This window comes from Rhamphochromis sp. 'chilingali', assembly GCF_963969265.1.
Source record: "Rhamphochromis sp. 'chilingali' genome assembly, chromosome: 15".
In the NCBI taxonomy this organism is placed as follows: Eukaryota; Metazoa; Chordata; class Actinopteri; order Cichliformes; family Cichlidae; genus Rhamphochromis; species Rhamphochromis sp. 'chilingali'.
In genome coordinates, this window is record NC_137942.1 from 27,628,176 (window position 1) to 27,642,204 (window position 14,029).

Consider the following 14,029-nt stretch of genomic DNA (forward strand, 5'->3'; position numbering starts at 1 on the left):
CGGAGCTTTCCTCAGTAGCATTTAATGCTGCATGGCTTATTTGGAACACAATTTCCCATGAGTCTCTGTCCATTTCAGGTTAATTATGGCTTCTGTCAGATACATCAGGGCTGTGTGGTTGTAGGAGTCACACCTAAGCCTGCTTACTGGTGGGCTCTAGGAACATAATGTGCTCCCAGGCTGAAACTACACAGTTGTAAAATGGTCATTCAGCTAACTCACCATCTGCAGAGGAATGGTTTATTTTAAGAGATTCATTCGGGTTTCAGAGCCCATCATAGTCCTGATAGACCTCAGTGCAGCGTTTAATACCGTTGAACACAATATTTTACTAGAAATTAGAACACACTGTAGATATTAAAGGTTCTGCGCTGCAGTGGGTTGAATCATATCTATCGTGAAGATTTGAATTAGTTCATGTAAATGGGGAGCTTTCTTCACACACTAACATTCACTAGTGCTGCGATTTGTTATTTAAAAAAATGAAATAAACCCAATGTTAGTTATTGCTATAGACATTACAGTCAGACCTGGAAATGACCATATTTATTTCCCTCAGTGTAACAAATAGGTCCTCTGGACATAATATAAATTATAATATTCAGCGCATGTTTTAAATATGTCTGTGTTAGTATAAGCTAAGCAGCTTTTGTTTGCTTAAAAGCAGCCATGTCATCAAAAACAACCACAACCTTCCAGTTTTTATTTGTAACATGTAAACATCTTTGTGTTACATAATGACTCGATGACAAGACACTAAATACAAAAATGTATTTTAAATAACACTAAACTACTTCCTCTTTTCCACAGATGCTGTTTAAAGAAAAACAATTCAGCTTAGCACCGCAAAATTTCTGGGCCCAAGAAATGTATAGATTTGTAAGATGTAGCCTGGTGGTTGCGTTGTTAGCACAGAATTACTAGCCCCAGATTATGAATTATTAAAAACAAAACAAAACAAAAGCTGAGGCTGAGCTGGAATGAAATAGAAAACAAACCATGGACTCATACATCCACTTGATCCCACTTATCCAGCTCAGGTTTGCAGGGAAAACCTTGAACCTGTCTCCTTAAAATATTTTGTCCCTAAAAACAAGTCATGTGGTGATTCATTGTTGGTTATGATTTAATATTATCATAACCAGGGGTACTCTACTTTGTTGGCCTCCTGTAGCCAGCTTGTAGACTAAAACAATAATAATCAAATATTTTTAAAAATGGTGTAAAAAGGGCTGTCAAATAGAGCCCCAATGTTTTGTTTAATTTTTTTACATTCCTGTGACCATTGTGGCATGAAAGTTTATGCAGTATGTTTACGCTTTAAACTTTTGTCTGTTGCAAATATGTGACAAAAGAAAAACTACAAAATAAAACCACATCAGGAGGCAAAACAGGAAGGAGATGATCCACGAAACCATGTAGGTGCATATTTTCTGCTCATGAGGCTCAGTACAGCACAGTGATCCATTTATATTGTCACCCTGTCTCATCAGTTACCACAAGGAGACACTTCAGATACAAACACCAGCCTGGGCCTCCGTGATTTCTCCTCATCCTGTACAGATTTACATAACAACTCCCCCCCTCCGATCTTTCTTATCTGCCATCCAAAGCCTTGTCCCTGGCTATAACTGACTCGTTAAACTTTATCATCAGCGTGGTGCCTTTGTGCCAGTGGGCAGTGACCTTTGCGGGAAAGCCACTGTGTGTGAGGATGGCCTCCACGATGCCCGCGGTGAAGGCGGCGCAGTTCAAGCTGCTGTTCTCCTTGGGCACAGAGATGTACGCATTAATAAGCGGCTCTTTCTCTATGATGTAGTACGTCTTGTCATCATCGTTGGCCTGCTCCAGCTTGTCAGCTTCCTTTCCAAACAAGGACTTCCACACATTAACCTAAAAGCAAGATGACTGTTAAGAGTTTGAAAATAAAAAAGGGTTACTCATGCGTGTGATTACATTTGCTCACCTTGACAAAGAGGAGCATGTTCAACACTTTGGTCTCCCTCTTCCCGTTCTTCTCCCTCAGCACCAACACATCCAGCATGCTGGCTCCCACGCTCTGGCCCATATCTGCCAGGCGTGTCTGCAGCTCCGACACGGAGTACACGCGGCTCTGACAGTACTGTACCATCTCGGAGAACAGGAGCGCAAAGGCGCTCAGACTGACTTCAGTCTTGGGTCGGGTCAGAGGGCGCTCAAGGATGTTGGATTTCCCTCGAGTGAAACGGGTGTCCATTTTCTGTTGGGGAGTAATGGCAGTCAGTGGTTTACATGTTCTGATGCAGACGTTTTGTTTTGGCAAGATTATGGAGCGCACTTTCATGACAGCTAGTGGAGAACTGGCAAAGGCTTTATACTTTTGTGTTGAATCTATGTAGACCATCAGACATCGCTTGCACAAGTTGCTAGCATTTATATTTGAGCGTAGTGTGCTATCGCTCTTCTGTCATTTGATTACTTTTTGGTTGCACATCACCAGCTTCCAGTATCTCCTCTTTCATAGCCTGGTGTGCTTTCCCTCAAGTAGTGAAACAAGTTTATTGTGTCAAATATTAGAGACTAGCCTTTCATGCGAATACAATTTGCGATGTTCAATAAAGGCAATATACATTAGTGAACCGCAGGGGTGCTAATTTAGCTTTTATATACTGATATGCTAAACATTTACAAAAAGGAGGCACTAATAACATGGGAATAAATGTGTGACCGCAGACTCACAGACCTCTCATTAAAAAATGTAATTCCAGGTATGACTTCACCACACAGACACACGTTACAAGCTTTTTGCAAACACAATGGACCTGCTGAGTTTCTACAGACACGACAGCTGATCAATACTGGCTGTTAGCCATCGCGCTACAACTGTTAGCCGGCACTACCGATAAAGATTATCTTACACATAAAACAGCAGGAATGAAAAGCTACGCTTTTACACAGAGAGTATAATATTCTGTAGCAGGTTTACTCATTTTCAGGGACGTCTGTGTAACATAAACGCACCTTGTCAGAGCTAAATCAGCTGATGGTCAGTTTTTCTTCCTCCTCTCCGTCTTCTTCCTGCTTTGACAGCTCAACATTACCAACAGTTAAATTGCATACCGCCATCTAGTGGCCGGACTCTTTAGTGCAACAACACACTGCACCCTGCTTTCCTTACTTTTTACCTATATTTTTTTTAAACAAGCCATCTTCATCTGGCATTAACGACCATAACCATATTGACGTCTCCCTTCCCCCCCGAAAACATAACCTAATTTTTCACAGCTATTATTATTATCATTATTAATAATAATAATATTACTATTAGCACAGTTAATTTTAAATAATTACTCTGGTCTTACTGACTCCACCATGTCCTTCTCGTTTCTGCTTTTAGAAGATCTTTTTTATTTACATCACTGACCTTTATTATCTGCATCCCAGACTTTCTGCACTGGATTTTACACTTGGACCTCCACTTCCTGTTCTTGTAATCATGGCACAGTTGCAAAAACCAGTCTGAAACTTTTTCTCTTGACTTTCTGCAGTGCGTGCACATGTACTGTGACATGATTTCCAGCAATGATCGTGTCACCATATAAACCTCAGTGAACATGAAGATCTTTGTTGTACATTTCTGCGGCTGCTGCTGAGAACACACGTGATTCATATTTTTGGGGGGGACTTCCACAGTTTTGCAGCCCAGCGCTGTGTGTTTTCTCCACACTAACATGAACATGTGTATTGCCTCACAGTGGACTCCCAGTGATTTGTACTGTAGTGAACACTCTTCTGCAGTCTGCTGTTATTTCCAGAAGCTGCGGCACGCAAAACGAGATGACTGAGATTTATTACAGAACTTGAGAAATTCTCGAAAATGTCCAAGTGGATCACTGTGAGGTACACGGAAAGAGCTTGACCGCTGAGGACAAACCACTTCGTGCTGCTTATATTACAGGTGCCAGTTTCCCACATTGCTCAGACGGCCACACCAACAGATTAAACTGAGGCCTATCTACTCTGTGTATTTGTGTGTGTGCGTGTACAACTGTTACATAACCACTCCCTTTACTACATGTGATAAATAAGAGAGAGCCATTAAGGCAGACACATTGGAAGTGCGGAGCTGAAGGTGTTCACATCTCAAGATGGACAGAGTCTGCTGGAAGCTGAGCCTGGTCTTTCTGGTGCTGTTGGTCAGCACGTGTGTGGAGGGTAGGGTTGCTTCACTGTTTTCACCTGTTTTATGAGCTCGATTGTATGCATGTATTCAGATCAAGAAACTGTATTTGCTTTCATTTTCTTTCTTTCTTTCTTTCCCTTGTTGACTAATTCCTCGCTCTACTTGCGTGTCTACCGGTCCAAACTTCTTTCAGTTTAAGGACTCGATTCTAATCTTATGCAAATAGAAAACATACATTTCCAAGGAGGCGATCAGCTTTTATCATTTTGATAACAAAATCTTTTTTCATTCTTGCCAAAATAAAGATTTCAGCTGCCCAACAGGCTGGGGCCTCCTTTGTCATGTTTGCTGTTTTTACCGTGATTCATTTGTTTTTTGGAGGGTGACAGGTCTGGGGCGCATGCAGGCCAGTTTAGTCGCACCGGGACGGTTTTTCCTACCGAACCGTGCTGCTGTAACACATGCAGGATGTGGTTTGACATGTTCTTGCTGAAGTAAGAAAAATCTGCCCTAAAAACCAACCAACCAACCAATCAAAAAAAGAAAAGAAAAGACAAAAAAAAGTATTTTTGGAAATGGCTTTGTGTAAGACTTTTTTTCTGACTCTTCTTTTTCACATCTGAGACCAAGAAATGGGCAAAATCGTTCTCAGCCTGATAGGGGGAGAAATGTCAGCTGTAGCTTGGCCTAAAGTCACTTCTGATTATGCTGAAAAAAGATTTCTGTGGCTTTTTCCTCCAACTGTTGGTTTCATTTAATCATCGAGACAACTGCTGGAACAGTTGGCTGGCCACTTTACTTCCCACTTGTTGAGCATAATAAAAACACTGCAGGCAATATTTGCCTTTCTTCAGTCAAAGTCTTTTAGTGCCGCTGTTCTCCTCGCCACGTCTCCTTTGGTTAAATCAGTTTGTGTTTAAACTTAGAAACAAAGGAAGGTTTGTATGGGGGAGAAATGATGGGCTTTAGTTTGAATGACAATTTTTCTTTTCTTCTCTTCAGCTTCATTTTCATATCGGATGGAAGACTTCATCAGTGCAGTAAAGCAGGTGGAAGATGAGGACCCTGGGTCAGAGCCGCTAGCTGTGTTGAAGAGGCTGCGGCGGGCAGCTGAGGTCAATGACCCGTTTATTCAGTACTTCCTTTTCAGTGATCTCTCTGGAGTGCCTGAACTGGCTGCTAACCTTTCAGATTACATTAGAAAAGCTGTGCATCACAGGGTGACAGAAGACGCCAAAGAGGAAGGGGTGGTCCTAAGTCCTGATGGTACCACTGTTGCCCTCAGACCGCTCCTCCTGGGCATCGAGGCCGGTTTACTCGCCAAGACTCGAGGACGCGTTCGAGGTCTCTACCTACTTGCTCTGGCCAGAGATCTGGGCCTTTCCCTCAGGCAGAGTCCAACTGTGACGCGGCGTCTGGGACCCGACGGCTGCTGGGACAACCTAAGCTCTCCTCAAGTGTTCACCCTCTCGGACAGCCCCTCCCTGCTCACCACCGCTCAAGTCAACGGAGGCATGGATGGCGTCGTGCTGGGGTTGGAGGTTTCTGACAAATCCAGACGTCCTCTCAAGCTCAGCAGTCTGCTGACAGAGTACTACTGCCACCAGCTGGAGGGTAAAGGACTGGACACCGCCCCACGCCTCATCAGCCGACGCCGCAGGGAGAACTTCAGACAGTTGGTTGTCCCGCTGCTGCTGGCCAGACAGGTGGTGAAATCTGTACAGCTGCAGCAGAGTCTGACAGGACAGTCAGATATGGAGAGGAAGGAGAAGAAGGTGCTGATGAGAGAGGTGAAGGAGGGGATGAAGGAGTTTGTCCATATGTACATGGGTGAGCATAAAACTTAAAACACAGACCAAGTGAAAGGTTTTAGAACAGCAGTGTGGTCTGTGACCATTACATAAGAAAGTTAAGAAGATCCATCAAAATACGAGCATAACGTCACATGTAACAAACTCTGATCTGTTTCAGATTGCCCACCCATCGTTCCTCGGTGTATGTGGGGTGCAAAGCCGTACATAGGAACACCCACCAACCTCTCGCTGCCTCTCTCCTTCATGTTCATCCACCACACTAGCACGCCCAGCCAGCCCTGTCTGACCTTTGAGCAGTGCTCTGCAGACATGCGCTCCATGCAGCGTTTTCATCAGGAGGACAGAGGCTGGGATGACATCGGATACAGGTACGTAGACGTTTTCACACGTGACATCTTCGCAACCAGCTCACACCGTCTAAGAGTCTCTGTCCTCTCCAAAAGCTTCGTTGCGGGCTCCGACGGGAACATCTACGAGGGCCGAGGATGGTACTGGCAAGGAGCCCACACCCTCGGCTACAACTCTGTCGGCTACGGCGTTTCCTTCATTGGAGACTACAGCAGCATTCTGCCCTCTCAGCACGCCATGGAGCTGGTGAGAGACCAGCTGGCAAGCTGTGCTATCATTGGCGGGCGACTCATACCCACTTTTACCCTGAGGGGCCACAGACAGATGGTGAACACCGCTTGCCCAGGAGATGCTCTGTACAGTGAGATCAAGACCTGGAAACATTTTGGGGTATGTAGGAATTTTGAAGTGTGTGTGTGTGTGTGGCGTTTTTCACCACAATGTGCCAACTAATTGAAAATGTTTAGACAGATCCTTACATCACTACTAAAAAAACTTTGATGGTAATCTAGTCTTTCTTCTAGGGTTACTAAGGGGTTGTTGTATATATATCAGCTAATGAAATGTGTTATCAGACATTAGATGGGTTGCTATGCAGCTTGTTTAACTCAGTGATTGTCCTCTGATAATGCCTTAGTAAGCATTTAGAGCATTATAAGTTAAAATGCCTATTTCCCCACATGTATATTAAAACTATTCCTGATGTGATACTCCAAATTGTTGCCATTGTGGGTCATTAACGTGACTCATCACTGCGCAGCACTTTTTCTTTAATCTGAAGTCGATCAAATCTCTCTGGCCTTATTCACCTTCAGAAGTAGACGAGTTCTCCCAGAACGTTCCACAAAAATAATCCACTAGTGCTTCCTACTCCTCCGCCTTCCCATCAATGACACATCCAACCACTGCAGAACTGTCAGAGTCTTTCTGTAGGTGGCATGACCCAGAGTTATGGAAGGCGTCTGAGGTGTACAAGGTGAACAGGAACGGAGAAAGTGTAGTCCCCAGAGGAGCGCCCGCACTGCACATCGCCAAATCAGGCAGAGCCGTATCTAATCTCACAAACTGCAGTCAGTAGCAGTGGCTGAATCATGTTAAATGCACTTGAGAAATCAAAGAAGGTGACCCTCACCATGCAATTTCTGTCTAGATGGAAGGACACTCTCTGCAGCATGTAGGTAATAAAACTGTGATGCTGTGAAGCTCAAGTTAAGGATTTTAAATAGCAGCATTAAAATAATTGCGCAGGTTTTTGGATCTGCAACTTTTCCTGATGTAGCTCCTAGTCAGGGAGGTGAGAAACCCCCTCCCATGCTCCACTCTTTTCGGCCTTCTTATATGACTTACTTTCTTTTCTTTTGTTCTTTTTCTTAGGATGTCCAGAAATAAAGAGGCTGGGATAGACCAGAACATCACACAACAAATATTAGACTTATTTTTATGGGCTGCTTTGTTGTCATTTCTTTTTCACTCTGTGGCATGCGTTGCATTAAGTAAGTACCTTTTTTTGGGATTCCATCAGAAGAGCGATTAATATGATGATGAAGTACATCCAATGCAAACTGCTGGCTTTAAAAAAAAATTCTTCCTGAAACAGAGACTGTTGTTAAGAAAGATTTTTCTTCAGTTAGTTTTTGATATTCTTCTACGCGACATCAGCAGAAGTCATGTATTACAGCTGATTTGCATAAGTGTTCTCTGGCTGCTGACATTGCTTGAAATTTCTGACCGCTTCTCCATGTGAAATTCCTTCTGTTGCAACATGTTTGAGGCTTTTCTTGCATGTGCTGCCCATTCCGAATCCCCCACAAGATTTCAGTGGGATTCAGATCTTGGGTTATTTCACAACCCTCCATTTCTTCTTTTTGAGCCATTCCACGGTGGATTCACCAGTGTCCTAAAGATCCCTCTTCTGCTTAAACTTCCATTTCTGGTTTAACTTTCAGACTTTTCACATAATTGAATCAATGACCAGAAGCTGCTCTCCTCTTTGCCTGTATGTTACATGAGAGCATGCAAAGCCTCTACCAACTTGCTCTGGCCAGAAATCTGAGCCTTTCCCTCAGGCTAGTTTTGGCATACAAAGCCATTCTCTCCGTCTTTGCATGCTTTCCATGCAGACAGAATTTTAGAAACATGGACTTTGACATCAACACTTACAAGAGGAAGTCCTCTGATGACATTTTGGGGTTGTTGTGAAGACTCCTTTTTGTTTCTTTTTTCCCAGGCAAGCCATTTTTTTTCTTTTTTAACAGTGAAATTAGTCATTTGAAATAATGTGGTGATATCTGAATAAAATGCCTCATTAAACTCACATTAAAGTCAAATGCTTTGCTGAAGGTCTCTTCAGAGCTTGATGTGGCAACAGCAAACACTTCAACAGCAAAAAGGACGGCAGACCGGCGATGTCAACAGTTTGCAATAACAGGACCCTGGGCTGGAATACCTGAATGTGGAGCTGACTGATGATGGTATTTTAAAAAATATACTTACTGGAATCATGGAAATACTTCAGGTTGTCTGATGTTTCTTTCTTTTGACTGTCACTTTTATCTATCCTGTTTCTGTTTCTAAAACGATCAAGACTTTGCTTTTTCAACTATACAGCGAAGCATTGATTTCCATGAGATGGAGTGTGTCACATGACTGTATACTTGTGGGTTTTATTTTGGCAATAATAATATACTATGTGTTATAGAAGCTGAATTAAAGAAACAAAACTTTACTTTCATAAAAAAAAAATCTGAATACTTTACTCAGCTTATATACTTTCACAGTACTTTACCTTAGTACTTCACTTTTCAGTTGTTTCATTATACATTTTCAGATGATACACTGACTATACTAAATTTCAATTATTTGAAACTTTAAGGTACTACTTACATCATTTCTTTGGCAATACATTATAATAACCGTTATTACTAAAGGGTAAACTGACATTAACAACAACATAAATATTAGGGCTTACTTACTGGTAACAGTTGTTTTGTAGGAAATTATTGTCATATGCTATGTATAAGTAGGCAGGGGTACTGGGACCGCCATACATTACAACACTGGGGACTGCAGTTTGTGTCCTGTTTAGTCACAAAAGCAGTTGTGTTCAGATTGGAATTTGTCCACTGAATCAAAACACAATGAATTTACAGTAAGGTCAGTCTCACTGATCAGTAATATACAAAACAGATAATAACATTTGTAATCATTAACCAAACACAGAACACAGTGTATAAAGTGTTATGTGTACAGATGTCATTGTCTCATATCATCTATGATGCAACACGCAACACAGTTTATAACTCATATATAAACCTGTAACAAAGATACTACTAATAATAGCATAACTAACGACTGGCAGACCAGAATATAATTATTCATTACAAAATGACAAAATAAGCAGTGACACCGTTCTGTACAGTAAAGTGTAATTAACTAAAAATGTATTAGCAGTGGTTATTACAGTGTTATATATCACTGAGGAAATTCCCAAATTGCTTATAAGTGTACAAGGTACTTAAAAAACACCTTCACCAGCTGCATCATTTAAGTGATGTACATATTAATTAATCAGAAAAATGTATTTTTTGAAAGTATGCCTTTGCTTTGATGTTTAACTACAGCAGTTTTGCTTATTTTAACAAATGAAATCATGCACACAGTGCTGAAAACACTGAGCTCACGTATCGACGATTCCAAATTGCCCTTTTCTGTTGGTCTTACTCAAATATCTTTCTAAATCACAGTTTTGCAAACTCAAATTGCATCATTTAGCACGCTCTGTTCACCTAGGAACACTGGGCTTCAAAATGCAGATTTCCAATTACTCATTCTGCATTTATGCAAAGTCAATCGGAAGAACATTTCAGTATGTGTCAGAATACAAAAGGGATCTTAAGTGACTCATCCAGGTGTTAGGCAAGAAGATGGAGCAGCAGGAACACAGACAGTGGCAGGCAATTTGCTTTTTTATTTTTTTGTCAGTTCAGCTGAAGAGCTTTCTCTCTCTCTCTCTCTGTGTGTGTGTGTGTGTGTGTGTGTGTGTGTGTGTGTGTGTGTGTGTGTGTGTGTGTGTAACATGGCCTCAAGAAGCCTATACTGACCACTTCTGACGGTAGTGTTTTAAATCCATCAGCAAGATGTCAGTTTTTCATAGCTGTGTGTATTGGTTTTGTGGAAGGAAACAATTTGATGGAACATGTTTTTGCATGAGATGCAAAGTAACTTATCAAAGCGGTGACCTTCGTTCATTTCGTGCAGAGAATTTGGAGAAACTGACCCACAGTTTCTGAAAAGTTACATATTGTAGCCTTATTTTGAAAATGTTCAAACAATACAAGAACAAAGAGAAACAAAACAAAACATAATGATCATAATCATAATAAATAACATGTTCAAAAAGGAGCAGGAAGAAGCATTAGCTTATTTAATGCCCCTTTTCTACTATTTAGTAACTCATAATCATCACTTTCCCCCTTCTGTTTGCCCCCTATCCTGACATAAATCCTGCCTTACAATTTTTTACATGTATATGCCAGAGGTGTGAACTCGAGTCACATGACTTGGACTCGAGTCAGACTCCAGTCATTAATTTTATGACTTTAGACTTGACTTGAAAAAATGTTCTAAGACTTGTGACTTGACTTGGACTTTTACACCAATGACTTGGGACTTGAATTGGACTTGAACCGGTTTACTTGAAAAGACTTGATATTTTACCCCAAATATAAAATTTAACATGCATATTATATAGAGATTGAAAATGTGACGTCATTCACGGGTAGAACCGCAAAGGATTCTGGGAACTCGTGGCAAGCGGTACTAGCGCACGCAGGCTTTCAATTAAAATCAGTTATACAGCGATAAAAAGAAACACAAAAATGTCAAGAAGCCGTTGTATTATTAACTGCAATAGCCGGTCGCATGACAGCCACGGGAAGCCGACGGGTAAAGAGATCGGTTGTTATCGGATTACGTCGTTGAAGAGAAATTGTTCAAGCCATGTTTCTGAAGTAACAAAGACGCGACGGATGGCCTGGATTGCAGCCATTCAAAGATCAAATATAACGTCCCAGAACACTCCAGCTCACAGGTTAGTCTGCTCCAAGCATTTACACGAAGGTCAGTGTTTTTTAGTAGTTAATGCGTCATTTTTCTTAACATAATTGGTGATATAGGTTACAAGCAAGTCTGGCGCTGAACAGAAATTGTCGCGCTATGCTCCTTTATTTATTGTGTTTATTGTGCATAAATAGTGAATTGTCCTGACACAATATTGCGTTTCGCTTCTGTTATTATGGTACATTGACAAAAACATATACTTTTATTCACAGGATAAAACAGGTTTTTTGTATCACTAATTGCCCAGTACGATTACAGCATACAGTATTATTGTCACTGCTACATTTCTGTGATGGGTACCAGAAATTATTTCCACTACTACCCATCCCACTACTACCCACTACTACTACTACCCATCCGTCGGTAAACTGTACCTGGGCTTGTTGCAGTGACCTGAAGTTACTAAACTTCATGATCGTATGCGCTCACTCCAAGAACCGTATGATTATAAATATGCATATAAATATGCTACGATGAGATAGCTGACTTCATCTAACTAGCAAATGTTGTCCAGGCTACGTTGGTGATACAGTTTTTTTAATGTGTATGATATTTTTGTCATGCGATTTTAAAGCTGGTCCTACAACCGCATCCAAGAATAACATGCAGCTTATCTCAGAACTGTCGGTGAAAATTATTCTTGGAGCTAGGTTTAATTGAGCTGCATTTTAAAGAGGTGCAATTTCACAATTTGTGTATATTTTCTAAGTTCACTATTTTGTCATGTGTTGAGAAAAACACAGATTTTAAAATTACATGGTCTAATATTTACATTTAGCATAACTGCAACATTATTTTTTCGTTTTTTTTTTTTAAAGACTGGAAAGGACTTGAAATTCAAAGTTTCAGACTTGTGACTTGACTCGGACTTTTACACCAGTGACTTGAGACTCGACTCTGACTTGCCTGACATTACTTGAGACTTGACTTGAGACTTGAGGATAAAGACTTGAGACTTACTTGAGACTTGCAAAACAATGACTTGGTCCCACCTCTGGTACATGCAACGAGATATGGATATTTACAGATAGGTGTGACCAACAGGGGGCGCAGGTTGACGACATATAACAATCGGAAAGGCATATATTGATTTTGTTTAGCATTTGGGGGATTTTGATACACAAAGTAACCGACAAACATTGTTCAGGTGTTACTATCACAGTGTTATTACATATTATGATACGCAAATATGTCATTCACAACAGCGTTACTATGGCGAGCCACATAGGTGTTGACAAATGTACGCAGATACCGCATAACCTTTATTTATAGTATACCTATTTACACAAAATAAAACGCATTTAAAGAAATATTATTACTGTGGCGTGCTTACGCTGCTCACGCGTGCATTTCCCTCCGAGAAAAAAAACAGAGTCACCATGATTTGATCGCTGTGAATAAAGCGTCCGCCACATAAATACGCACAGAATTAGAGAAATGAGCCTGCGATCGAAGCACTCGTAAAAGTTTGACATAGTAAACTTGCCTCCGGTGGGTTACTCGAAACTCTTCTCGTCACCCTCCCCGCTGACGTTTACGTACGCAGCCGTGGCGTGCCTGCAAGCCAAATAACATGGAGTCCTCTCCCTGGCATCTCCAAGGGATCCCTGCAAAACACCCGAGCGCCGATTAAAAAGAGCAAGTTCCTCCATGGGAGCAGTCAAAGCTTCTTGCCAGCATCGTCGCGGTGCGTAAAGCTTCAGCTCCGTCCTCAAAGTATGACGAACGGTGCTTAAAGAGGCAGCCTTTCCCTGCGATCCGCAAACCAGGCCGATTTCAGTGAGTATTTGCACTAAAAAAACCCCTAAAAAAACCTGCAGTTTATGGGCGTCTGGGTTTCAAAGGCAACGTGCACGGATGCGTTGCTGTTCCAAATCACCTGACAGCGACCGGATCGATAAGAGCCACGTCCTCTGAAGCGACAGAGGCCAACCCGTGGGACACCTTGATGTGCCCGGGCATTTTCCTGTCTTTTTTTTTCTAGAGGGGCAGCAGTGAGGACAAGGGCCTGAATATAAAGGCCACTTATTTATGTAACCATTCGAGCGCTCCGTTTCATTCTTTAAAACCAGACATATTGTGAAAATAGGTCAGACAGTCCGAAAGCTGCAGCTGCCAAATTTTTTTTAAAGAGAAAATACACAAGACAGCTGAACCACGACAGATTCTCCAGATTAAGCCATTAAATGAGGCTGATACATGGTGTGTTTTATGCTGGTTTAAAAATCATTCTCCGTGCAATTAGCTCCAGGAAAGTTTTCCATCACGGAAAAACTTCAGTGCGAGTTCATGTGTGAATGTTTTCCAGAAGGAGAGGAGGCTGCACGATGTAGGCAGGCTGTTTACTAGTGGGACTCCATACTGTTCTCTGGGGGGTGGGGGGGACCATGGAGCCAGAAGGGGAACCCCTAACCCCAGGGACCAGCTATGGGCCCGTACCCATCGACTCAGCACAAAACCCCGTCACCCCAACTTTCCTCAACAGCACCTTAGAGGTAAGGCATCAATGTATATATATATATATATATATATATATATTGAAAAATTTATATATTTATGTGGTCATAAGTGCTGCCATTTTCACCCC

The 14,029-nt window shown here is 41.7% G+C and overlaps 3 protein-coding genes across 5 annotated transcripts in view; 2 read left to right on the plus strand and 1 right to left on the minus strand.

Moving 5' to 3' along the window:
* Window positions 1-714: 714 nt before the first annotated feature.
* On the minus strand, window positions 715-3,142 carry LOC308412140 (trafficking protein particle complex subunit 5-like). Its single transcript, XM_080906275.1, has 3 exons — window positions 3,001-3,142; window positions 1,967-2,239; window positions 715-1,893 (listed from the first exon to the last, which is right to left on the minus strand). The coding sequence occupies exons 2-3, from the start codon at window positions 2,234-2,236 to the stop codon at window positions 1,597-1,599; spliced, it is 567 nt and encodes a 188-aa protein (XP_080762401.1). The 5' UTR covers window positions 2,237-2,239; window positions 3,001-3,142; the 3' UTR covers window positions 715-1,596.
* Window positions 3,143-3,236: 94 nt separating this feature from the next.
* pglyrp6 (peptidoglycan recognition protein 6) lies at window positions 3,237-7,486 on the plus strand. The gene is made up of 3 exons (XM_080906276.1): window positions 3,237-4,194; window positions 5,165-5,992; window positions 6,134-7,486. Exons 1-3 carry the CDS (start codon window positions 4,128-4,130, stop codon window positions 6,775-6,777), a joined length of 1,539 nt encoding a protein of 512 aa, XP_080762402.1. The 5' UTR covers window positions 3,237-4,127; the 3' UTR covers window positions 6,778-7,486.
* Window positions 7,487-9,235: 1,749 nt separating this feature from the next.
* Window positions 9,236-14,029, plus strand: part of wizb (WIZ zinc finger b) — a 32,820-nt gene continuing 28,026 nt past the window's right edge. For 2 of the 3 annotated variants that reach the window (XM_080906524.1, XM_080906526.1), the window contains exons 1-2: window positions 9,236-13,221; window positions 13,751-13,937. In XM_080906524.1, the coding sequence (XP_080762650.1) occupies window positions 13,830-13,937 (108 nt within the window). In that variant the 5' untranslated portion in view covers window positions 9,236-13,221; window positions 13,751-13,829. The remainder of the gene's footprint in view (window positions 13,222-13,750; window positions 13,938-14,029) is intronic. The other variant, XM_080906525.1, reaches the window with a different exon arrangement.